At 36.4% G+C, this 25,532-nt stretch overlaps 5 protein-coding genes across 7 annotated transcripts; 3 read left to right on the top strand and 2 right to left on the bottom strand.

Annotated features, from left to right (window-relative positions):
- Positions 1 to 642: 642 nt before the first annotated feature.
- On the top strand, positions 643 to 7,561 carry LOC105965254 (FG-GAP repeat-containing protein). Its single transcript, XM_012989785.2, has 13 exons — positions 643 to 1,046; positions 1,178 to 1,336; positions 1,968 to 2,219; positions 2,306 to 2,425; positions 2,955 to 3,035; positions 3,467 to 3,562; positions 3,671 to 3,766; positions 4,557 to 4,610; positions 4,711 to 4,914; positions 5,423 to 5,548; positions 5,773 to 5,838; positions 6,169 to 6,468; positions 6,773 to 7,561. The coding sequence occupies exons 1-13, from the start codon at positions 984 to 986 to the stop codon at positions 7,244 to 7,246; spliced, it is 2,091 nt and encodes a 696-aa protein (XP_012845239.1). The 5' UTR covers positions 643 to 983; the 3' UTR covers positions 7,247 to 7,561.
- Positions 7,562 to 7,613: 52 nt separating this feature from the next.
- Positions 7,614 to 9,430, bottom strand: LOC105965255 (glutaredoxin-C3). The gene is made up of 5 exons (XM_012989786.2): positions 9,243 to 9,430; positions 8,865 to 9,135; positions 8,349 to 8,422; positions 8,083 to 8,181; positions 7,614 to 7,993 (listed from the first exon to the last, which is right to left on the bottom strand). The coding sequence occupies exons 1-5, from the start codon at positions 9,322 to 9,324 to the stop codon at positions 7,938 to 7,940; spliced, it is 582 nt and encodes a 193-aa protein (XP_012845240.1). The 5' UTR covers positions 9,325 to 9,430; the 3' UTR covers positions 7,614 to 7,937.
- A 745-nt stretch (positions 9,431 to 10,175) lies between these two features.
- LOC105965253 (F-box protein At5g07610) lies at positions 10,176 to 12,559 on the top strand. Of its 2 annotated transcripts, none has more exons than XM_012989783.2 (2): positions 10,176 to 10,332; positions 11,118 to 12,559. In XM_012989783.2, the coding sequence occupies exon 2, from the start codon at positions 11,168 to 11,170 to the stop codon at positions 12,260 to 12,262; it is 1,095 nt and encodes a 364-aa protein (XP_012845237.2). In that variant the 5' UTR covers positions 10,176 to 10,332; positions 11,118 to 11,167; the 3' UTR covers positions 12,263 to 12,559. The 2 variants fall into 2 exon arrangements, with proteins under 2 accessions (XP_012845237.2, XP_012845236.2); XM_012989782.2 differs by lacking the exon at positions 10,176 to 10,332 and adding an exon at positions 10,380 to 10,495.
- A 1,097-nt stretch (positions 12,560 to 13,656) lies between these two features.
- On the bottom strand, positions 13,657 to 18,023 carry ALDH3F1 (aldehyde dehydrogenase 3F1). Its single transcript, XM_088822579.1, has 10 exons — positions 17,008 to 18,023; positions 16,651 to 16,719; positions 15,580 to 15,676; positions 15,254 to 15,460; positions 15,026 to 15,147; positions 14,831 to 14,935; positions 14,540 to 14,712; positions 14,373 to 14,463; positions 14,132 to 14,281; positions 13,657 to 14,031 (listed from the first exon to the last, which is right to left on the bottom strand). The coding sequence occupies exons 1-10, from the start codon at positions 17,203 to 17,205 to the stop codon at positions 13,771 to 13,773; spliced, it is 1,473 nt and encodes a 490-aa protein (XP_088678705.1). The 5' UTR covers positions 17,206 to 18,023; the 3' UTR covers positions 13,657 to 13,770.
- A 1,514-nt stretch (positions 18,024 to 19,537) lies between these two features.
- On the top strand, positions 19,538 to 24,669 carry LOC105965251 (uncharacterized). 2 transcript variants are annotated; one of them, XM_088822578.1, is made up of 9 exons: positions 19,538 to 20,244; positions 21,195 to 22,706; positions 22,801 to 22,959; positions 23,040 to 23,106; positions 23,327 to 23,475; positions 23,582 to 23,668; positions 24,022 to 24,150; positions 24,305 to 24,436; positions 24,476 to 24,669. In XM_088822578.1, exons 1-8 carry the CDS (start codon positions 20,173 to 20,175, stop codon positions 24,425 to 24,427), a joined length of 2,298 nt encoding a protein of 765 aa, XP_088678704.1. In that variant the 5' UTR covers positions 19,538 to 20,172; the 3' UTR covers positions 24,428 to 24,436; positions 24,476 to 24,669. The 2 variants fall into 2 exon arrangements, with proteins under 2 accessions (XP_088678704.1, XP_012845234.2); XM_012989780.2 differs by having other exon boundaries at positions 24,305 to 24,669.
- Positions 24,670 to 25,532: the final 863 nt, after the last annotated feature.

Here is a 25,532-nt window from a genome sequence, read left to right as displayed (position 1 = left end):
TTATCAAATCAAACTCTAACACAAAATTTAGAATCTCAATAAAAGTTCAAAAAATCATGTGCTCGGCTTAGACACGGCCACGGGCCGGTTCAAATTGGTTCACGGTTCACATTTTTTGGAACCGGAACCGGCATGTAGTATGGACGGTTCAGCGGGCCGGGTCGGTCCGGCTCCGGAAATTTTGATTTTTTTTTTTTTTTTTAATATTTGATGAAAAAGTAAATTAAAAGAAGTACTTTTAAATAGAAAAAAGAAAAGGAAATAAATGAAAAGACTTAACTTTATTTTAAATTCAAAATTTTAAAGATTTCGAATTTAAAATGAAGTTGCCTACGTATCCATTGCGGAATTCAAAATTTTGATAATGCAAAAAGAGAGAATTGAACTTTACTAAACTTTGATACTGAAGAAGTAGAGAGAATTGTGAGTGAATTGGTGAGAAATTGGGTTGGGGTGTGAGGGTATTTATAGGAAAATTTGGGGGTTCAAAAAAAAGTAAATAACGGCCGGTTCACTAGCCGTTATTTGCTTTTTTTTTTTTTTTAAATCCGGGTGAACCGCCGGGCCGGCCCGGCGGTTCACCCGCCCAAAACCGGCCAATGGCCATGTCTAGTTCGGCTCGTATCGGTTCGTTTTACAAACACCTAGGAGGCCCAATTTGGGGGTTATTTTGTCCTTGCAAAATTCTCCATGGCCACTTTTAGCAATTTTTGAATAGTTAAAGGTGCAACCAGCAAAACTGAGAATATTTACCGATAGGAGCAAATGGTACGGGTAAAAAATTCGGAGTCGGGTCGAACATGAGACCCGACAAGTTGACCTTATAAAAATTTGCATCTTTTCCGACTGTAAGCTGAAGACGAGCCGATGACGACTATGAAATAAGCTTAATTCTCTGCAATTGATCAGTTGAAATTATTTACTTTTTTTTATTTTTTATTATTATCAGTAGAAAATAGCACAAGAAATTCTGGAAAGTGAAGATGCGGAAGCGAGATTTAGCAATTCTGATGCTCGCCGCTTTCGCCATTTTCTTCTCTCTTCAGGTATATGCTGTGGGCGGGCGAAACATGCTAAAAAAAACCCTGCGTAAACCCTAGTTTAGTATTCATGGATTTGATTTGATTTGATTTTTTTTCGTGGTTGGTAAATTGGTTGTTGGTTAATGAAAATGCAGCGGGAGGGCGATTTTTCGTTCAAAGAGGCGTGGTTCCATTTGTCCGATGAGTATCCGATTAAGTACGAGGGTGAGCGTCTGCCGCCGCCAATTGTCGCCGATCTGAACGGCGATGGGAGGAAAGAGGTTCTCATCGCTACTCACGATGCAAAAATTCAGGTAAAAGTATTAAAAAAATTGTCCTATTGTTCTAGTGAATCCTTTTTTTTTTCTGATGAATAAATTCATAATTGTTGATTATCAATAAGAAACGTTTCTTCTGAGTGGGGTGTGAGTGTGACCCTGTTGGTGCAGGTATAAACAATACCGAATGTGCTATGCTGTTCGTAATAGAATATCTTTGTTTTTAGCTAAAATGGGTTATGTAAGGACTAGTGAAATGTTATATATTTTGGGAATCCAGCGCTCGCTACGTAGAATAATTACAGTGTTCATCTTGGTTGATCACGTTTTTTTTTTGAGTCCGGCGCCATTTGTTGTGGGGCTTTATTAGCAAAAAATGCAAAACGGATGATTCTCCAAAACCATTATAATTATATTTTCAGTAAAATTAAATGGAATTTAAGTATGACATGCAAATATATAATTGCTGTACAGCAATGTTGCTTTGTTTAACATATTTTTCACTATGGAACAAGTCATCTTTTGTTGGAGTTGGAAGAAAGGAGAAAGTTCGTATCACAGCAACCTTTATTTTTGCGTGTTTATTTTTATGCTTCTAATTGTAACTCCAGCGACAAAACTTATATTTTTTGTCTGGGAATTGATCGGAAGTTGGTTATGCTTTTAGGTCTTGGAACCCCATGTGAGGCGTGTGGATGAAGGTTTTAGTGAAGCACGTGTGCTGGCAGAGGTCTCTCTATTACCTGATAAACTCCGCATAGCTACAGGGAGGCGTGCTGTGGCAATGGCCACTGGAGTTATTGAAAAGAGTTACAATAACAGGGAACCAAGGAAGCAGGTCTTAGTTGTTGTAACATCAGGCTGGTCTGTGATGTGTTTCGATCACAACCTCAAGCAGCTGTGGGAAGTAAATTTACAGGTGCACAAGGAGACCTACTTTGGACTGTTCTTATACTTTTGTTATTTAGCTGGGTCAGATTTATTTTACTACTAATCCTTTCACAGAAGGATTTTCCTCATAATGCTCATCATAGAGAGATTGCCATCTCGATTAGCAACTATACATTGAGACATGGAGATTCAGGCTTGATAATTGTTGGTGGGAGGATGGAGATGCAGCCTCATGTATGTTGTTTATCCTTTCTCTATTTACTTTATCCAAAAGTAGAGTTATGCTTTTAGTTGTGCACTTCCAGAACATACGAGACTTTCCTTTATGATGCCAACATATTGAGTTTCTTACAGCAACATATGCTGATAACAATAAATGCATGTACATGTATCTGAATATGTAAGCCTATATAAGATTATTTGAGATCATGGTTCAAACAAAGATCTCAGTACATTTTTGTCGCTTACCTTTTAAGTGACTTGGCTACTCTGTTTACTAGCCCCTGCAGTTTTCCCGGTCCTTTTATTTGTTGTGATAATTGGTTGAGTTCTGGAATGGTGGTTCATCTCTACCATTTCTTTTGTTTGCCAGGAAAATCTTGATATGCTCCTCTTTTTTGTCTTGATTAGTTTCCCAATGCTTTGCACTTGCGAGTTTCTCCATTTAGAATTCTTTGTTTTCTGGTTCTAGGTCGGTGCCTTTTCCCTGCAGGAGAAAAATATCTGGATCTATTTATAATAATGATTCATTTTTCCCCTCCAGATGCATGTAGATCCGTTTGAGGAGATTGAAATGCTGGAGAAAAATGCTGAGGAGCATAGAAGAAGTGCCACCGAAAAGGATGTAAGAACAATTGTCATCTTTCTGTTGCCAAGTTGCTTGCTTGAAATTATTTTTATAAGTACTGTGTAATCAATCAAACAATTCTATGTTGTGGTGATGCTATCCTAGATTATAGCCTGACATAAGTCTGATGGATCGCATTAGATCTTACTTCCAGTAATTTCCCCTTAGCATTTCATTGTTTTGGCCCTTTCTTTGACAATATGCGATCGGGATTATTATGGGCTGCAGCCCGCAAGTAGTGCATAAGAAATTGACTCAAATGAATGAGTAAGAACTTCCACAAGTGTTGGAGATCTTGTATTTTTATTGTTTTGTTTATGTCTTAAACTTCAATTATGTGTAATCTCTTAATGTGAATTTTGTAGATTGTTAGTCATGTTTTTCATTTTTATAGATAATGCATAATCGTTTGTTGCTTTTTCTTTCAGGCGTCTGAAAATGCAGGAACAGTAGACTTGCGTCACTTTGCTCTTTATGCATTTGCTGGTCGAAGTGGTGAATTGCGATGGACCAGAAAGAATGAGGTTATATATATTTTTTGATTTACTAATGTTTTTGTTGTTTTGTTGCTTTCTTCATCTTTTCTTTATGTGCATATATCCCTTGCTGATTTCGACTTTCTGGTCTTGCAGAACATTGAAGCTCAATCATCTGATGCATCACACTTGATTCCACAGCACAATTACAAGCTTGATGTTCATGCATTGAATACTCGTCATCCTGGAGAGGTATGCTGTGTAAGATAGTAAAAGATTCAATTGAAATATCTCTTTGATTATTGTTTCATTCATCTATGACTTGATGAAGGCAGATTAAATCTACTTCTCTTGAAAGAGATAGTGAATGCTATTGATGTGTAAAGAAGAATTGATAGAAGATAAATTTACTTTTCCTCATTGAACTGTAGAAAATGGTTTCTGATCGAGTTGATAAATAGTTTTTTGGACTGACAAAATGAAGTTTTAGGATTTCGAGAACGAATGCAGGATGTATGCTACTTTTGTACTCCAAAATATATGCAATTTTATTTTTGATAGGATATTAGTTGCTTATATTAAGTTTATTAAATATGGGACAAATACATTGTTTTTAGGCTGGAAAAAGGATTTTTAGGTCTTTCTGCAAGTAACTTTGAGTTATAAGATTTGAAGAGGATTGAGCCTTTAAGTGCTCAGGTAATTTTAATTTGATAAAAGGGAATCAAATTTCCCGAACCCTTGCTATTTTATTTGAATTTAGGTTTTTCAACTCGACAGTCTTTTTCATATTCTCGAGAAGCTATTACATTATGGCATGGCGACACAATAATCCTGGTTTATCCTTAGATTATTTGTTCTGGTCATTTCTAGCATTGTATCTGTTTGTTTTTTTTGTTTACTATTGTCTGATTCCATTTGCAGCTTTTCTCTGCATTTTTTTATGATCTGAAACATCAGTGGTCATTATATTTAAAATAAATAAATTGTGGTGATGCATTTTTTTTTTCATTTAAGTTCATCTAAAGGTTTTCTGTTGTAGTTTGAATGCAGGGAGTTCAGAGAATCCATTCTTGGTGTCATGCCACATCAGTGGGTAAGTACGGTGTTCAAATTCTCTCTCTTCAATTGGGAACAAAACGGTTTATAAAGCCACCTAGTTCTGATCCTGAATTTGTGCTACTATATCTTATCAGGATCGCCGGGAAGACACTGTGCTTCAGCTAGCGCATTTCAGACGTCACAAGAGGAAAACATTGAAAAAAGTACCCGGCAAGCCCACCAACTACCCTTATCACAAGCCCGAAGAAAAACAGTCTCCTGGAAAGGATGTGTCGAAAAAAGTCTCAAACGTGATTGACAAGGCAGTTAATATCGCTAAATCAGCAAAGGGAAAGAAGGTAAGATTTCAGATTTCTCTAGTTCGTTGAGAAAATATTCTCTTTTTCGTCCACTTAATTTTTGTTAGGATGATTGTTTCTTGCAAAATTGATTTGATTTCTTTCACTAGTCTATCCTAGCTCAGAATAAACACTCGACGTTTCATCATTTTTAACTTGATTGTTGTGCTACTGCATGACCAATGAGGGTAATATCCAATATGAAACCCATTTGTACTTAATAAAGGAACGTTGTACCAAAGAAAACTTAGTCTTGTCTAAAATAAAAGTTAAAAGTTTTAGATATTTTTTACGCTATTTCTTTTAGCAAATTGAAGGAAGATATGCCGAATTGGTTAATTGTTACTTCAATCAGAATGATCTGTCCGATATGCTAAGTTTTGCAATTCGTTTTGGTGTGTCTGAACATTTAATCTCTGCTGCTAATCATTCTTATATTATCATTTGGCTTTTCGGCCAATATCTTTGATAACTGTTACTAGTTACTTCATTTTACTTTATTGTGCAGCCTTTGCCTTATATACCTACCATAACAAATTACACTCAGCTCTGGTGGGTACCTAATGTTGTCGTTGTTCATGAAAAGGAAGGGATTGAAGCTGTTCATTTGGCAACTGGACGTACCCTATGTAAGGTGAAAAATCAAAGATAGAGAGCAAGCTTAAGTTACTGTAACATCTCGAACCAAAAAAAGATTTTTATATTTATATTTTTTTCTGAAATTAAACCTTTGGGCACATGCAAGATACACTTTCCCTTCCTTTTAATTTGAAGTTGACTGAATCAGTAGAGCACTAGTATTTATTTTTACCCGTAAGAACTTATCTGACATGGAATATTATATACTTATCCATCCAGCTACATCTTCAAGAAGGTGGCCTTCATGCTGATATTAATGGAGATGGCGTTCTAGATCATGTCCAGGTGATTTTCTGTCCGAATGTTTATGTTTATGAAGTATGTATTCTCGAAGTTCTTTATCATGTAGCCTGGAAAAGAACCTAGTTATATACTTGGGCAGCTAAATTCAGTTTTTCTGTTGGTATTTAGTCTGTTTTGGGTTTAGAATTTCACCTTGCTATAGGCTGTTCGACTTTAGTCTATAGTTGAATATGGGGCTATTTATGATATGAAGATGACACAAAGAAAACAACTGAAAAAAAACGGCAACTAGCAGTTAGTTCTATTTGACGAATAAATCTGCATTTTTTTTAATTGATGACAAATTTATGTTTGATCTTCCTTAAAAAAAAGGTTGTTGGAGCAAATGGGGCTGAGCAGACAGTTGTGAGTGGATCAATGGACGTGTTGCGTCCGTGTTGGGCTGTAGCAACATCAGGAGTGCCTGTTAGAGAACAGCTTTTCAATGCCTCTATTTGTCATCACTCTCCTTTTAATTTATTCCAACACGGAGAGTTCTCCAGACACTTTGGTCGCCATTCAGATGTGAGTTCGTTAGAGGTTGCATCCCCTATTCTCATCCCTAGAAAGGATGGTCATAGGCATCGTAAGGGAAGTCATGGTGATGTTGTCTTCCTAACAAACCGAGGCGAGGTATATATATGCTCTCTCTCCTCCTCCCTCTCTAATGAACTTTTAGTTTCTCTCACGTTCAGACATAATTTGACAGTTAACATCACTTTATTTTTCGAATTCTTCTTCCAAAATATTTCTCCCTCAACACATTTTGACTGCCGCAACGTTAATTATTTCTTCTCAAAAGACAAAAAAGAAAAAAACATTACTTTTTTCATATGCCCATCAAATATAGTACTTGCTACGAGCCTACGGCTATTTCATATGCAATTTTATTTTTTGAAGTCGTAAAATAAAAATGTAATACATACATATGTTCCAGGTTACATCATACTCTCCAGGATTGCACGGACACGATGCAATCTGGAACTGGCAGCTCTCGACAGGCGCCACTTGGTCAAACCTTCCATCACCTTCCGGAATGTCCGAGTCAACCGTGGTCCCCACACTAAAACCATTCCCACTCCGCCAGCACGATTCCCAAGAACTAGTTCTAGCAGCAGGTGATCAAGAAGCCATCGTACTATCTCCTGGAGGAAGTGTACTAACCACCCTCGATCTTCCCGCACCTCCCACACACTCGTTGGTCTTCTCTGATTTCTCGAACGACGGTCTGACCGATATTATTCTCGTAACTTCTAACGGTGTTTATGGCTTTGTCCAAACGAGGCAACCTGGTGCACTTTTCTTCAGCACACTCGTTGGATGTCTTATTATTGTGATGGGGGTGCTGTTTGTCTCCCAGTACTTGAATTCGGTCAAGGGTAAGCCTAGAGCATTATCTGGTCAACTGTAGTAACAACTTCGAAAAAAGTTTTGTAAACATTAATGGGGGGCCCACAGAGTACGAAAGAGAACGAAAACATGTTGGTTGGCTCTTGATCAGATGGAGCTTGAAAAGCTTTTTACGTGTAATTCTCGGAAGAAAGATATATAAATATATGTATAAAACTGTGAATTGATGATGTTAGTTTAATGATTTATCGATGATCGACTGTATGTATCGTGACTGAGAAAAAATTATGTGATTGAGTCGCGATCTTATAAAACTGTCCGATTGAGGGATTTTCTCCTTTGAGGTTAATTAATGTAGAGTTTTTTTTACCATAAAGTAATGAATAATAAAGGTTTATCATGCAGTTGAATAATTGCATACATCAAGATTCAATAAAAATAAATTATGTGGGCATTTGTGAACACCAGCAAATAAGTATGTAATTACTTGGATGCCCTCTCAGATACAACTACATAGGGTAAACACAATTCCATACAAAATACATAAATTATCATGTGGATTTCAATCCTAAGATTATACCTCAAACTCCATCTACTATAGAAGTAAAGATTGCTCTGAATGATTTTACAAACCAGTCAGAGACAAAAATCTCCGTTTAAATTCTGATTCAGGTTATCATCAAGGATAATCATCAATTTCAAGCTCGCGTTTGTAAGGTTAGCGACACAAGTTTCTTACTTCACCAATTCAATCAAGCTTTTTCGAGAAGCTTTTGCAGTTCACCGCTCTTTACTGCAGCTTGCAGATCTTGAATAACAAACAATAAAGGTAAGCAAAAAATAGTGTCATGTAAAAATATAATATATATAGCAACTCGGAATATAAATATATAATACCATCAGAGCCACCAATATGCTTGCCATTCACGAATACTTGGGGAACAGTTCGTCGCCCGACGAGTTCCAGAAGAACATCTTGAATTTTATATCCATCATCTGCATGTAAATCAAATCGAGAAACGGTGAAAAAATATCCATTGCCCGCCAATTTGGAACTAAAAATAAGAGAGGAAACAACAAAATAATATGAATATGGAAACACACTTCTCGAACTTAGACATGAAGGTAATAATAGCCGAACAAACGAGAAATAGAATAATTACCTCGAAGATCAAGCTCCACCACAAAGGGCTGCTCCTCGAGTTCGCTAAATATGCGCTTGGCACGCAGAGAGTATCTAAGCTCACAACATAACAAACAAATTAACGAAGCTTACATAAATATATAGTGTTTGGATACAAAAAACGATTTTTAAACCTAAAAAGATTGACAGGATGCATTTAACTAAGAAAAGCCAGAAGGAAATTGTTCTAATCAGAAATTATCCGCCTTAATAGTCTTAGGTCTCGTTTGGTTGCCAAGATAAGATTAAATAATCTATTGAAAACTCAATTATTTTATCGCTCCCGTGACGTCCAAAAAAAACTCCCTAAACGGTAAGATAAACAAAGTCTAATTATTTAGTTAATCATCGCTAATCTCCCCAACCAAACGAGGCCTTAAATTAAAAAAAAAAACCAAAAAAAAAAAAAAGCCAGTTCATTGGTAATTTGAAGAAAACATCTGATCCAACATTGATAACTCAAATTGAATAATTAGGGTTACAGAAGGAAACTCACGGGCAGTATGATTTGGAGAAGATGGCGATCTTATTAGAGTAGACGATATTTTCCACGAACGCCGACGGTGAATTGGAGGCTAGGGTTTTCAGCGGCGCGTTTCCCAACAACAAAATACAAGCAGCTACGGCCGCCATCAAAGCAGGGCGGCGCTCGAATCCCATCTTCGGAATCGTCGCTCCAACGACGCCGTTTTCGCCCTCCTTCTTCAGCTCGCACTTGTAATTGCACCTCAGTTTCAGAACAACCCTTCTGGGCACAAATCGCACACCTGCTTACAAACAAAACAAAAATTGCAGCAAAATCCAAAGTACTGATACAACAAATGAAGACGATTACAAACAAAAAAAGAAATAAAAAAATTGAGAAATTTTCTACCTTTGGGGAAATTGGAGAGCTTGCAGAGCTGAATTGAAGAAGGCGATTGATGTAGCTGAATTGATTTTGAAGACCCATTCATTTTTATTTTCCAAATTACGATTTTGTCGATTTCTTGTTCTTCCCTTTCAGATTCATTTCTGTCGCGATTTATAAAATGTTATTTATTTCATTTCTTACCCCTAGTTTATTCAAATTATCAGAAAACTCCCTCTATTATAAATATGAGCAAAATCTTCTCTATAATTCAATTTTATTAGCAAAATGCCCCTGAGAAAAAAGGAATAGGGGTTGTGTTGTGCTAAAAAAATGTACCATAGGGGTTTTGTTGGTAATACTTATAGTACCATATTTTTTAACAATTCAGTATAACACTGTGGCACTAAATAATTTTTTTTTTTAGAAAATCACCTAAATCAATTACTCTCTCTCCTCCTTTTATATGTCGTTTTTAGTTGTTGCGTACGAAAACAAATAAATGTTATAGCAAAAAATATAGAAAATCGACTAAATTATCCTTATGATTAATTGTTTTTTTGTTAATTAATTAAAAGTGATAAAAGACAAGTAAAAATAGTACAATTTAATGAAACATTGAATTGTACTAACTTGATTAAATTTCTATAAGTTTGAACTCAGTCTCAAACTATATTATAGTTGCTCGAGCTCAAACTCGAACTCGATTTTAAATGATCTCAAACGGAATATTCATGAACTCGTTCAAACTCACAATTTTAAATGGACTTCAACCGCGAGCTCTTATCGAGTCAGCTCAAGAGTCGATGCAGTGTAATTTTTAATAATATATACTATATTTATTTAAAAAAATAAAATAATATATACTATATTCAAAATAGCAATGACTTGTTGAGCACGGAAGAATGGTAACTTCCCATATAAATACAAAGACGAAGAACGAGTCAAAAGGAATATTCCCTTCAAATTTCACGAAACCGTATAAATTCAATTCAAACACACTACTTAGAAGAAGTTTCCACAATTTGTTCAGCATTTTTCTCGTCTTCTCTCTCTAGGGTTTCTCTCTCTCATCCTCTCTCTCTCTCTCTCTCTGCGCGCGATTAGGAAAAATGTAAGTGGTGACGCTTACTGATCTTCATCTTGTGCATTCTCTCTCATTTTTTTCTGTTTCCATGTAATTCGTGCAATTGTTCGTTCGTCTGTTTGGATTTTGAATTGAATTTTTTGTTCGTAATGTGTGATAATTCGTAATCGCGAATGGATTTCTGAATCGAGTATGCGAAATCTTATTTGAGCGTGAAACGCAGCCTTCGTTTTTCTCTGTTTTTTTCTGTTTCGTGATATTTTTTTTAAATTCACCTTTCTCTGTTTGCCGTAATACTCTGTTTCCTGATGATTGTTATTTCTCTCGGATCATTTGAAAATGCCGATTGGGCTTATCGTAATATATGAAGAAGAAGAAGAAAAAAAATGTGTATGAAGTATGAACTGCGTGAATTTCAGGCCTGAATTGTGAATTAGCGAACATATTGCTGTTTTCTTTCTTATGTTCTGTAAATTTGCTCTTTTTTCCTGAATTTACCCAAGAAAGTTCTTCCTCACTCTAATTCTGTGACGATATTGCTGTTTTTCTCCATATTTTTTCACTAGGGTTTCACTTTTTTGTTCTGAAAATGTGTTGATTTCCTCGAGTTTCCAGAAAAATTCTTGTTCGTTTCTCGTATGAATTTGCGAACACACTGCTATTTATCTGCAGATTTCTTACATGGAGTAATGATTGCTAATGTTCAGATTTCTTACATGGGATATGAATTGCTGATTCCTCACATGCTTGCTTCGTTATTCATTATCTTTTAATGCGCTTGTCGTAACAATAATTTTCTACTGTAACTGCAGATACAAGAACACCAATCGACAAAAGCACAAAAAGGAAAAGAGGCAAAATCATGGAAGCTGCAGTAAAGAACATTTCTCCTCTTCCTCAGAAGAAAGAAAACAAGGATATCAAAGACACGGTGAAGCACATTGTCCTCCCTTTCCTCCCTGCAAAAACCCTCGTCCGGTTCAAGTCCGTTTCCAAAGAATGGGAGAATTGGATAAGTAGCCCCTTTCTAGTCCACGAGCAGAGCTACTACTTCAAGAACTTATCCGGTTTCTTTTGCCAGCACGAACAGGGAGTTCCAACTTTCGTAAGCCTCGATCAAAATGCTTACGGACTTCCAAATACCTCTCTCGATTTTCTGCCCGAACAAACAAACATCCTAAGTTCTAGCAGTGGCTTACTCCTCTGCCAAGGCCAACAAGAAAACAATCCTTACTACGTTTGCAACCCCGCAACTCAGAAATGGACGGAGATCCCTCCACATAGCCTCTACCACGATTCTCCACCTGCAATCATACTTGCATTCGAGCCTTCGCTGCTCAATATGAGGCCCGATTATCATCTGATCTGTGCAGTACCTTTGCTCGGCCAGCCGGTGGTTATCTTCGAAATGTACTCCTCCGAAAATCAGACATGGACTATTCTGGACAGCTGTGTGCTTGTGGAGACAGGGGAAAGCTTGTCCTTCACCGGTAATGGATACTACATGAAAGGGATTGCTTATTGGGAAACGTCGAATCGAAAATTACTGGCTGTCGAGCCGAGGGGTGGCGTGCACGAGATTATCTCTTTACCGAATGACAGTATTGGAACTTTGACACAGATTGAAGGTGAGTTGTGCTATATCAGTGTTTGTGCTACTGGTTCGAAGAATGGCTACTGTGTGAGGATTTACAGCGGGATCAAGATGGGGTTGAAGTGTAAGGTGGTAGTGCATCTTGATTCGGGGTTTGACGAGTCCGTCTGGAGTTATTACAGGGTCATGCCTTGTCTTGCTGGGAACTTGGTGATGGTTCTTGTTGGTCGGTTTGTCTACTCTTGCAGAATAAGGATCGGTCATTGGTCAGTGGAAGTGGTGAGTAGGGCTGATATTGATTCTGCTAATGCTGAAGATACCAAATATCTGGCTTATGTGAATAGTCTGGTCCATGTGGCTTAAAGAGAAGCTTCTAGAACACGGTTGTTTTTTCGGCTGAAGATTCGATGAATAGGAAGGATACTGTAAATTCGAATAATACCACTTGTCCTTAGTTTTTTTTTTTTGGTTTTGTTTTTTGGGGTTATTGAGAGGTGTAAGAGTTTACTTCATCTTGGTTAAGAGATGGATGCATGCATACATATGAAAGCTGGTAGAGTATCTGAATCTTTCTTTTCTGTGTATATATAATGATTTTGGATTCGGAAGTTTCTTTCGGTTAATGATTCAGATTTCTTCTTTTTGCTTTGTGTGGTGGAATTTGGACTTCATTTTCGGTCCAGTTGGTAGTAGTAGTAGTGTGCATTTAGTATACATTTTTGTTCGGTTTCGGTTTTCGTTTTGGTTTTTGGTTGATATGATAAGTTCTAGTTAAATTGGAAGCCTAAAAGCAAAGAGTTTAAATTGTGATTATACAGTTCAAATTCTTTTGAAGCCTTAAAAAACATCATATATATATATATAGAGAGAGAGATTCCAGTTGAACAATAATCTATTAAGGTATTTTATAAATGGAATTGCAAAATAATAAATTAACAAAATCACAAACAAGATTAATCTATTTTGCCTTGTAAAGCTTGTTGTATTCCTCGAGTTCATCGTAATACACGTCCCAAACGCACCTCACGCACCCGCTGCCGCAGCAATCCCCCGCCAACGGCTTCTCCGGCGGCGGCGTTGACTTTGACTTTTCCAATTCCTTCTGCTTTTCGTCTCCGCTTTCACCGAGGTCCGTTGCGCCGGCGTTGCCCGGTTGAATATCCGTCTCTTTTGATTGATCTGACATAGTTTTGGGGTAAATTGAGATTGTATCCCTTTTTAGAGAGAAGGGCTTTTGGTGGTTGAATCTAAATTGAATCGGAGGAGTGGTGGTGGTGGTAGTAATCCGTCGGAGGATTAGATCTGTTAAGGGCATGAAGGATTTAACTTGGTTTCGAACATTACGACGGCGGTGGCGGAGATGATGGGTTGCTAGCGGCGGTGATAGGCGGAGGAGATATTGATGGAGTATTTGGGGAGAGGTCCTTTCCATGTTTTATATTCGACCAATCAAACCTGGGCTCTCTTGTCACAATCTTTGCTGCTGATTAACCAATCATGATTTGCCACGTCTTATAGATACCATAATTAATTAATTAATGTTTTTTTTTTCTTTTGAAATTTTAAATTCATTAAATACCAACGAGTAGAAAAAAAATTGTTCCGTATTATTATTTGTCACTTTAGCAATTTAATAATTTATTTATCACCTTTTTCTTAACATTTATGAATATTTATTAATTATGTTATTAGTTTTTTTCTTAAAACAAAAAAACTTCAAATTAAAATAAAAGTAAGAGCCCAATCAATAAGTCAAGTTTGATCAAACACACTTTATTCCATGATTTCATCTCCTCACTACACATAACATTATTCAACATATATATACATATGTGTATATATAGATCATCTTGATTTCTTGCTTATACGATTTACCGGGCCCGATTAGGGATAAATAATCTCCTCAATCCCAATAAATGAAGCAATAATCCAACATAATCGAAGTTGTAAGCCAATCGTATGAACTCTAACTTAAAATCATTCCAAGGAGGGTACCTCGGCTCGAGCTCAGGGAAGAAGCTTCTATGAAGAACCCCTTTCTCGTGACTAAAAGTATCGAACGAGTATTTTCCATGGTACCTTCCGAAACCACTTTGACCTACTCCTCCGAACGGAAGTGCATCGCATATAAACTGCACCACAAATTACTATTATTATTATTTTTTAAGAATTAATCATTCTCAGCTTTAGAGCTAATTTATTAGTGTTTGAAATGACGAAAATACCCCTAACCTGAATAATCGTGTCGTTGAATGTAACGCTTCCGGAAGATGTTTCTTGCAAGATTCGGTCCTTTAGTTTTTTATCGTTCGTGAATGCGTAAATCGCTAGAGGCTTTGGTCTTGCATTGATGAAGTCTATGCTTTCTTCGATTTTATCGAGCTGCAATTCGAGACGTTTTTTTAAATCAGAGACGAAATTAAATTTATTTTCAATAAAAAAAGTACAAATATTGATGAGTTGGGTTTTTTACTGTGATGATTGGTAGCAAAGGCCCGAATATTTCTTCGGTCATAATCTGAGCATCTAGTGGAGGATCCAATAAAATTGTGGGCTCAATCATCCTGTAATTATCGAATATTTTAATCCTCCGAAAACAAAAATTTAAATAAATAAATAAGAAATTAAAAGGGTACTAACAAATTTTCTCGGTCGAGTGAACCACCGTAAATGATGGAAGCTGCCACACCAGGTTCCTCGAGAAGATTGCATATTCTATCGAAATGATTCTTGTTCACAATTCGGCAAATACTCTGCAAGTTTTGCACGTTGTCACCGTAAAATCTTTTGATACACCTCTTCAGAGATTCGATCTGAAAGAAAATTGCCATCGAAACCGTAAAATAGTCAACAATTGATTATTTTTGCAATCTTAATAATTTATGAAAAACGGTGCAAGAAAGTGGACATGGGATTTGTTCTAATTAATACCAAAACTGGAGCGAGTTTTTGTTGCACGAGCAAATAATCGATTCCTATGCATGCTTGTCCGGCACACGGGCCCCACTTGCCACCAGCTATTCTCTTCACAGCCGACTTCAACCATCACACGAAGAAAACGAAAGTAAGAACATAACAACAACTTTTACCTTACACAATGTCTAAGAGAATAATTACTAAAATAACCTTCAAATCCGAGCCCGAGTAGGAATCGAGAATGACGGGGCACTTTCCACCTAGCTCGAGAGTGACAGGTGTCAAATGCTTTGCAGCTGCAGACATAACTATCCTTCCTACTCGTGGGCTCCCTAGAAAAAAATATCAAGAAAGTAAATCGTCGTATTTTCTCCATATTGACAAAAAAGTTACAGAATATTGCAATTTAGTTATTAAAAAAAAAACGATAATAAAAACCTGTAAAGAATATTTTATCCCATTGCTGCTGCAATAGTTCTTGAGCAATATCGCTTCCACCTTCAACGATTTTAACGGCTTTGTTGTCCAAGTACAGAGGGATTGTACTAGAAAGTAAAGAAGAGCACGCTGGTGCTAATTCTGAAGGCTTTATTACAACTGTATTTCCAGCAGATATTGCACCGATTAAAGGGTCCAGCGTAAGACCTAATTCAAGATCCAAAAATATTTTTACACACGTATAATATTTAACCTATCTTGATTATTAAGTGTCGAATTCTTGGAAATGTAAGAACACGATAGCTGAAAATTACGAAAAAACTTACTGATTGGAAAATTCCACGATCCAAATATTAGTACAGTACCGAGTGGCTCCGGCAATACTTCCGCTCTTGATGGAAACAGAAGTAACGGTAACTGGCCCTGTAGAAACAAATGGCTCAGATCGAGCTCTTTCTTTTTCCTTTTTTTTTTTTTTGGGGGGGGGGGGGGGGGGGGGAGGGGTGGGGCGTGAAATTATTTATTTAATGAAAGTACGAATAAGTGCAGAAAAACTAAGAATTAAATTTCATATGAAAAATATTTTAAAAGTAAAAATTTAGACACTGCTCGTAGTCCTGCACTCGTTTTTGTATGTCCAAAGCCTACCACACATCCAAACATTCATTTAGCTTTATTAATTTTTTTATAAGTATTTTTAGCTTTACTTTAATTTCCAATAAAAAGGTTAAAATATAAATCTCCTTCAAAACATTATTTAAATTAGTTGTAGAACAAATAAAATCTTTTCATTAGATATATAATTGATGTAGCCTACCTTTCTTAAATATGATTGGTGAGAATTCACTGTCAATTGCTATAATTAGATAAATTGGATGTATGGGGTTATCAGGTTTCACTAGAAAACGAACAAGCAGCTGTAACTCTCAAACTTCTAATTATAACATAGACTACATATATAGATATAGATACAAACTAACAATATTTATTTAAAGGTCCTAAACCTAATATATCGGTGGCCTATCTTTAAAGTAGCAGCAGAGAGATATGTGTACCAACTCTTATATTGAGAGAGACGAAACGGGACCGCTTCTAAATCACCTAATATTTTATACGCCGATTTATTGTTTTTCGAGTAGTGTAGTATTGTAAAACCCCTAAAAAAAATTAGTGTAGAGTTCAAAATTTGCCAATCATCGATATAGGGTAAATAAGGTTTATACTATGCTACATCGGGTAGATCTTTACCATCCATATACACACAAACACACACACACACCAACATTGGTGTGTGTAGATCAACGGTAAAAATCCACCCGGTGTAACCTTCATCGGCTGAAGCATAGAAATGACCGGGAAAACGATGAAATAAAAAAAAATAAAAAAAAAAGGGTTACCTTTTTCGGAGCCATCCATTGCTTGATGTGACGTAAAGAGTGTTCAGCTGATTTCTTCACCACTCCAATCTGCAATATGAGGTTTTTCGGAAAAATCGAGATTATTCGAGAATATGAACACTTCTGTTTCTTTTAAGTAGATGCTAGCTAATCACTTGATTAATTGATTAAATCCTCATTAAAAGCAACCAAAATTGGACAAAGGAAATCAGCAACTTGTATAATTACAAAAAGTACCCCCCATTAAAGCACCCAAATTTCTGCTCACCACTAACAAAATTTAAACAAAACTGAATTTTTTACTCAAAAAAAAAAAAATTGAATGAAATAATCTCAAAAAAAAAAACACAATCAAACCTCATCTCTGTAAGCTTCAACAGGATGCTTCCTGAGATCTTGTTTCAGTGCTTCAAAAATTCGATCTTCGTTTTCGGCTAGAAATCTCAGAACGGCTTGAAGTTGGGATTTCCGCCAATCGACGGCTCTCGTTTCCCCATTCCGAAAAGCTTGTTTCAGACCGTTGATGCTGTTGCTCAATCCCCCAAACCCCTCCATATTTTTCTTCAGATTTCTGGAAATCAGCAAATCTGGATTTTTCTAGGGCATATATAAATAAGTATAAGTAGATACAGCATTTAATGAAATCCAACTCCCGAATTGATGATTTTGACAGAGACTCATTACCAACGCAGGGGATTTCAATTTTGTGAATTTGTTTGAAGTTATCCACACAACTTTTATCCACTGTCCAATTAGGAATTCAACAAGTTTAATAAAACAATATATTTATTTTATCCTCGTTTCATTGTTTTTGAGGTCTAATTTACTATTTAATATTTTAATCTATTATAGTCGATTAATAAATCAACTATGTAAATAGCATAGTCGATTTATGTCCAGTTTAACCTAGAATGTAACAGACGGAGGTTTTTTTCTCCTTCTATTTGATTGGAGAGGTCTCTTACGATGCTAGGTGGCAAATTCATCGATTGGATGTGTACGTCTCGAAGACTTACTTAACTACTATTTTTCACAGACGACGCCATTTGATCTATCCGCCAAATGCCAATAACTTGAACAGTGCTCGATCCCGAGGGTATGACCGGATGGGGAGTGTTTTGTCGAGCTATGAGCGAATCGCAAAAAGGAAGAAACCCGGACAGACGCCGGAGTTAACATGCCAACGATCAAGTCAGTAGGTATCGAGATGGCGCTGTCGAAAGATTCGTAAGTATATGAACGAAAAACGTGTTGTGTATGTTTTGGTGATGTCATATCTCTTGCGGGAGAGAATGGGGCTCCAATTTATATTTACCCCTATCGGACTTCAAGTGATTCCATAATCTGGATTGAAATACGTCAACTCGTCGCACGTCTTGCGGCAATCAGGACAACTATCATTAGCCCAGCTACTCAGGACATGACGCGCCGTTTGACCATGCCTAATGTACAAAAGTGTAGCCTCCGCCAATTTTTCGGTTGTCGACGGACATGCCCGCATTAACTACTTGTGTCATGACAATAAATGCACATGCCAAGATGCCGTTCTTTGATCTCCTTTGCTTGTCTTTTACCGAGCGACCGGCTCATGCGGTTCGGTGAAGTTTGTTGGACCCGGGCTTCGCCACCGATGGGCCTCCATTCGTTGGCCCTTGCCTTTGATAGGCCTCCATTTGGTTGGGCTTCTCCCTTATTGGGCCTGTGTATGGATTATTACCAAATTTGTATGAATACCGAATTTAAATATTATTAATAAATTTTATTATAATTATACAATTTTTTTTTATTATTATAATTGTTATTGTCATATATTTTATTATCAGCCTTAGTGCACCCTTCAACGTTTTCACCGTTGTCGATAGGGACAGACGAACTTTCGTGAGGTGGGTTAACCTTGTCCTAACCTCACACAAAGCGCCCACCTTGAAAGAATTCGTAATTCGTTTCCCTCTAAATGTTTACCACAAGCATGCAATCAATCAATGGCTTGAATTTGCACTCTTAGACGTGTCGAGAGGTTGGAGTTCGACTTTCCTCCGCACGATGATAATACGATCTATCATTATCGTTTCCCTAAAGATTTGTCCGTCGGCAGCTTCAAATACTTCAAAGTAGTGGCCTTTAACTGCATTCAAGTGAGCGATGAAGATATTGACTTGTTTTTACCTAATTGCCCACTGCTCGAACAATTGATTGCTCATAAGTCAGAAAGAATATTATAGCCCGTAGTTTGAGGTGGTTGCTCTTACTTTAGAACCGACTTTAGCTAAGTTTTTGTAAATAAAATTTACTTCAGAGAGGTGGTTGTAATATATATATAAAAATGGTTAACTTGATATTTAGGTGCAAATTAATCAAAATCAAGGAAGTAAATAATATCTATAAAATATTGAAAAGAAAAATCAAATTATTTACATCTTTTAATCAAATCTTATTTTGCAATAAATCAAATAATATTTTACTTTATTTTAAAATATTGTTTTTTTTTCTTTGTAATAACAATATTGTATAGAGAAAATAGATTTATAAATTATGTGTGTATATATATATATATATATATATATATATATATATATATATATATATATATATATATATATATATATATAGGGAAAGATACGGTTTTAGTCCCTCAAGTTTGCATCGTTTTTATATTTGGTCCCCTATAAGAAAAAACACATTTATACACTCATGTTTCAAAAATTCAACATTTTTAGTCATTTCCGTCAAATTTTCATTAAAAATTAACGGAATGAAGCATGTGCTCATCAACGAATTTCTAACATACTAACTGTAAATTGACGGAAATGACCTAAATCGTTAAATTATTGAAACGTGAGGGACCAAATGTTCTTCTAGGAGACCAAATGTTGAATAGATGCAAAATGAGGGGTGAAAACTGTCATTTTCCCTAAATTTTTATTCAAAGAAGCAAGATCCATAATAGGGAACTAGTTCGAGTAATTAGTATTTCATCTTAACTGAAAAGTGCAGCATAACATCTTCCATAAATTTTCTGTAGTGAAACAATTGGGCACCAAAAAAGCATTTGAAATCGTCAATTCTCGTAGAAATGGGTGGCTAGGGTTCCAATTGAGAATTCTCCGAGCAGATTAGATTCGTTCCAACCGCCATTGATGCAACGGAAGAGGAAAGAAAGAGGAAAATCAGAAAATTCATCGATTTTGTTCCGTCTGTAAATCGACGCACTATGGATTTCCGACCTAATTCATGTTTCTCTCCCCCCTTTTTTTTCGTTTTTTGGTGTCGGTTTTTGAATTGATGTGAAAGCAGAAACCCCTTTATCCCGCAAGGGGATAGGATATTCTTCTTTTTTCTCAATTCCACCGCTTCCATTGTCGGAATGCGCTGAGCAGCTCCAATTTCCGGCGATAACGAAACAATCAATCGAGGTTGGGAAAAGTTGTTGCCTTTGGCGGTCTTAATTTTGCATCTACGCAGTGTAATTTGAAGCAGAAAGGTGTATGAAAAATTAGGGTTTGCGAGAAGCTAATTCTGTACATGGCGGGACCTTCTACGGTGTCAATTCAGTGGATTCCTGAAGATGACCTCTTGTTGAAGAATTCTGTTGAGGTAAATTTTACTTTTCCGGGATTTTTTTCTCTTTCAAAAGCTGTTATTTTTATTTACAGTTTTTGAAAATATGATTTTTCTTTGCAATTGCTAAACTATAAGTGCTGATGTTACACAAGATGCAAGGGCATGTCTTTGAGCAATTTGTGATCTTGGAATTTTATTTTTCAGAGTAATTTTTTTTATGGGTTAATGATTTTTTGTTTAAACAATTTTTGCTGTGTTTTCCCAAGTCACTAGAAGAGCTCTATTTAAAGTGATTTGTTTTTTATATTATTTCAGAGTGAAGATAAATGACAATTAACAATAGTAATGATGTATTTGGATTCTTCAACCAGGAACATTGAACAATGTTGACATGTAAATACAAATTAATGCCATTGCATTTATTGTCTTATGCTCAAAGCTTGACACCTGCGGCTATCCTTGTTGAAGTGGATTTACACATACTGGATTTTTCATATGTTTCAAGTAAAATCAACAAACATGGTACATAGTGAAAATGTGTGTTTCTATACTCGTACATCTTGTGATTTGAATTGATAAACTTATGCGAGCTAGTAATTCAGTGTTTTTGATGGAGGGGTATAACTTATTAAACATGAACAGAAGGAAGATAGAGAAGCAGTGGAGAGTGAAAATCCGCGCTGAGATTTCACTATATACGTTAAGCAAACGACAAGTTCATGAGTCTCTCATGGGTGATTAAGTAAAAGCATTGTAATCACTTCGACTCAAAGGACTTCTCTATTTAATAGAATCTAATTCTTACACTACGACTTCTCTATTTAGTAGATTTTAATTCTTACTTCGGGAGCTCAATGAGTTGCCTGGCTAAGTAGTTGGAATATGAATTCATCTTGTAACAAATGTTGCTTTTAACTTCTGTTTCCGTCTTCTACATTTTGTTCTAAGAACATACTATGATATGTTTCATTCTCTTCTTCCAGGCTGGTGCATCATTGGAATCTCTTGCCAAAGGTGCAGTACAATTTTCTCGGAGATATACTTTACGAGAACTCCAAGACAGATGGTACTCTCTTCTCTACGATCCTGATATTTCAGCCCAAGCTTCTGATCATATCTTCGAACTTGAGATATCTGGCATCAGCCCTGCGTGCAAGTTAAATAGACCCGAGAACAACTTCTCAGGAAATAAAGATGTTTCACTGAAGAGGAAATCTGAGAGCATCCGAAGAAAATACTACGCCATGAGGAAAAAAATCCGCAGTGAATTTTTCAGTAACAGTGATCTAGGTTTTGGTTTTCAGCACCAAGTGATGCATGATGGTAATCCATTGGGTCAAGACCATTTGAGACTTAAGGAAGAAGATTTAGATATTCTGCGTCATGCCTTTCCAGCAACTAATAATGTATCACAGAATGGATGCCCGAATCCCTTCGAAGACAATCAACAAAACGGAATTATGAGAGGCTATGGCTTTGATGAGAATGTTAATTCTTCATTAAAGGGTGGAAATAATAATTTGGAGGCGAATAGAAACAACAGAAATAATCCACTTGATCCAGATGGCTTTTCTTCTCTTCAGACAATTGTGTTTGCATCGGAGCAGCCTCGATTGCACCATTGGAGAACAATGGTAGATGCTTCAGCTTCTTCAATACCTGTTACTACTATGAGCCTGCAAGATACAGCTCAGGTTGCCGAAGATATGATTTTGAATGATGTTGACGGTAAAGAAACTAGCTCAACAATGTACTCTGGTGAATTTGGAGATCCAGATTCACTTCTAAACCTCTCAAATGAGGATGGAATTCTATTGGTGGATGAAGACGAAAAACATGATGATGATGATAATAAGTCTTGTGTTAATGATATTGATTCAGTTCCCGATGACTTGAAAAAAGAAAGTGAGGAAAATGATATTGCTGAAGTTGAACTTGGGACTGTGACAGTTTTAGAAGCTTGTGCGGACACCACTGCTAGTGAAAACCCTGTGGTGCTGGAAGTTGCTGCATCCTTTGGTGTGCCTTCAAAGTCAACTTCAATTTCGGATCCTGTTGAACTTCGTGATGGCGAGATCCGGTGCACATTGAACACTGAAGACCCGGAAATTCCATGTAATGATGATATCTTCTTGCTTATTCATCCTTCCACGTCATTTGGTTCTTCTGCAACACAACCAAACACCGGAATGTCTATGAATGCATCTGCTGAAAATGATAATGAAGAAGCTATAACATTTCCAACAAAAGCAAAAGATTCTACGAGAGATTTAGTTTGGCCTCCGAAAGTGGGACTACATGGCTTGCCAGAATCACGTTCACTTGTTGGTCGTGCAGCCAAAACCGAAATTCACGATTCCAGACCTCAGGCCCTACTCCATGGATTTGTCAACAAAACCATTGGAGATTCCAGTAAAGGCAGATCATTGTATGCAACTCCGAAATCTTGCAGCAATAGCCTGGCCGAGAAAGAAGTTTCTGGACTTGATATCAAGGTAGTTCATTTTTTAACTTTCTATTATTATATTTTTAAATTGAGAATGTGACGCATAACTACATGCATCATACATTTCATTTAATTGTAAACAGGTTGGAGACAACCCTGCAACAATGTCTGAGATACAATCCACTGAAGCAGGTTCTGTAAGAACCCCGATTCCAGAATCAGTTGTCAACGACTCAGTGTCAGATCAGGAGGAATCTCAGATTGATGATGACGTGCCTTATTTTTCTGACATAGAAGCTATGGTATTCCTTCACAGCTTCATCAGTTAATTTGTAAAAGAAAAAGAAATCCTGTTCTTGATCCTGCTATATTTACTTTGCAGATACTCGAAATGGACTTAGATCCACATGATCAAGACTCCCACATTATTAGGCAAGGGAATTTATCTGGTACTGTGTTCAGTTGGTAAACTTGTTATTCGGTCTGCTATTGCTCGTCAGTTTCGCATTTTTTTTCTTCTCGAAGCACATCCATTCAGAAGTAGTGCATATACATAGTATAAAAAATTGACAGTGGATATTTCCTTAGTTTGAAGAGAGTTGCATACTTCTCTGCTGTTTTGGTGTTTGATATTAATTCGTTCAGTTAATTTAATGCCTTACTTTTCAGTTCCGAGATATCAATATGATGAATCCAAGAGGACAATCATAAGGTTGGAACAAGGTGCTCTTTCCTGCTTGCAGAGGGCCATGACATCTCAAGGAGCGCTGGCTATATTATACGGCCGCCATTTGAGGCATTACATAAGGAAGCCTGAGGTAGATACAGCCACTTCTAATATTTTATCTCTATTTAGTTCAAAGAAAATAGATAAGGTAACAGCAGTTCCTTATTGATGGTTGCTTATTGAACTTATTGTTGCAGGTTTTACTTGGAAGATCGACAGATGATTTTTTTGTTGATATTGATCTAAGGAAAGAAGGACGAGCTAATAAAATATCCAGGCGGCAGGTTTGATTATGCAAATTTTAATTCTTCAACGTTGTGAACCGTTATCAAATCAAGATCGGTGTAAGATCCTTACAGAACTTACTAAAAGCATGGCTGGATGAGCGTATTTGTATCCGACAAAGATCCCAATATTTGATATCGAAAATGAATCTTGTTCGTATTAACTCTTCACCTTAGCATAAAAAGTAGGTTCTAATGAATATAGTCGAAATACTGGGACAGTTAAAGTTCTTGTATGCGTACTGTTTTACACGATGCAAATTTAAGTAGCCATTTTGTTTTTTATTTCCCTTTTTTATTAAGCATATTGCTATGTATTACTTATGTTGTATCTTTTATTTGTATATGCTTAGGCTATTATAAAGATGGAGACAGATGGATCTTTCTTTCTGAAAAATCTCGGTAAGAGTTCAGTATCTGTGAACGGCATTGCAGTAGCTACCGGGCAGCTGCTAAACCTTAGTTCCGGTTGTTTGATCGAGGTATTTCTCTTGCACCCTGTATTTTCAAGATAATTGTTTTTGTTCCATAATCGAGCAAGAAATTTTCGAGATGGTGTGAAATTTGATTCCATTTTTCCATGTTAGCATTGAGTTTTTAACGAAGCATAATTCTTGAAAATGGTGAATTTTGTAGATAAAGGGAATGAGTTTCGTGTTCGAAATCAACCAAGGGTATGTGAGGAATCACCTAGGGACTTTTTGTCTTGAAAATAAAGGGAAAACGAGCAAGCCCGAGTGGACGCCCGACGAGGAATAACGAGCAAACCTGAGTGGACGCCCGCCCGACGAGGAATAACGAGCATACCAATGCTGGAAAAAGAAGAAAAATATAATTCCTTGTTGCCATATAAATGAAATAATTTAATGCCTGTATATTTGTAAGCTTTATCCTCAAGAGTATGTGTAGTAGATATAGCAGGTTTTAGTGCATTTTGTGCAATGTAAGCTACATTTCACATATTGCTTCTCCTTTTAATATATATTGCTCTTGATGTACTACTTGGGGTTTGATTTGTTAGATCTCACCGTACACTTGTATCGATAACTACCCGGTTTACAATCAAAGCTACCCGATTTATTTCAACGGGTATAGCACTGATTGGGGTGAGTTCGGCATTGGGCCGAACGATCGTGATTGGAGTTTTATCGGGCTCAAGTACTAAGAAACGCGTCTGTATAGAAGTTTTCGTAACGGAAGTACTAAGGAACACTATAAATTATTGCTTGCAATCTTGGACCAATTAGGTACTAATTAATTATAAAGTGAAGACATAATGATTCCACTCAATCATTGGGATTTATCTGCATCTCCATTAAATTTAAATTAATCAACCCCTTCCCCCAACATACCAAACCACATGCTTATCCTAAAAAAGAAAAACAAATTCATAATTAAATACCACTTGGGAATATGTACGTTGCGATTGTTATTTTTGTTAGAACATATCATTTCGTAATGCCTCGATGCAACATTGTGGCTAGAGATGGGATTCGGACTGATCAAATCGAAATTAACACTTTCGCGATAATTTCATTTTCTTTTTCGAAATGAAAAAAAAAATTAAAATTAAAATTTCAATTCCTTTTGAAAAGAAAACCGATTTTTTAAATTTCAATAATTGATGGACTTTTGAACTCAATTCAATCCTTATAATTTGTGCTTATCTTATATAATAAACATTATGTAAGCATTCTGATTAGCTTAATGGTGTTTAGAGTTCTTGGTTGGTGAGTTATGCTTATTAGCTGCATCTTGCTGTAGAGTAGATAGAAGAGTATCTTGAAATGATTAGTACATCCTCAATTAATGATTAGAGAAAAAAAATAGAGTGGTTAATCTTTAAATTTAACATAATTGAGAA

Source organism: Erythranthe guttata, chromosome 8 (assembly GCF_056151865.1).
Source record: "Erythranthe guttata isolate IM_541 chromosome 8, IM_541, whole genome shotgun sequence".
In the NCBI taxonomy this organism is placed as follows: Eukaryota; Viridiplantae; Streptophyta; class Magnoliopsida; order Lamiales; family Phrymaceae; genus Erythranthe; species Erythranthe guttata.
The sequence above is the reverse complement of the archived record's forward strand: the minus strand, read 5'-3'. Positions and strand labels throughout refer to the sequence as shown.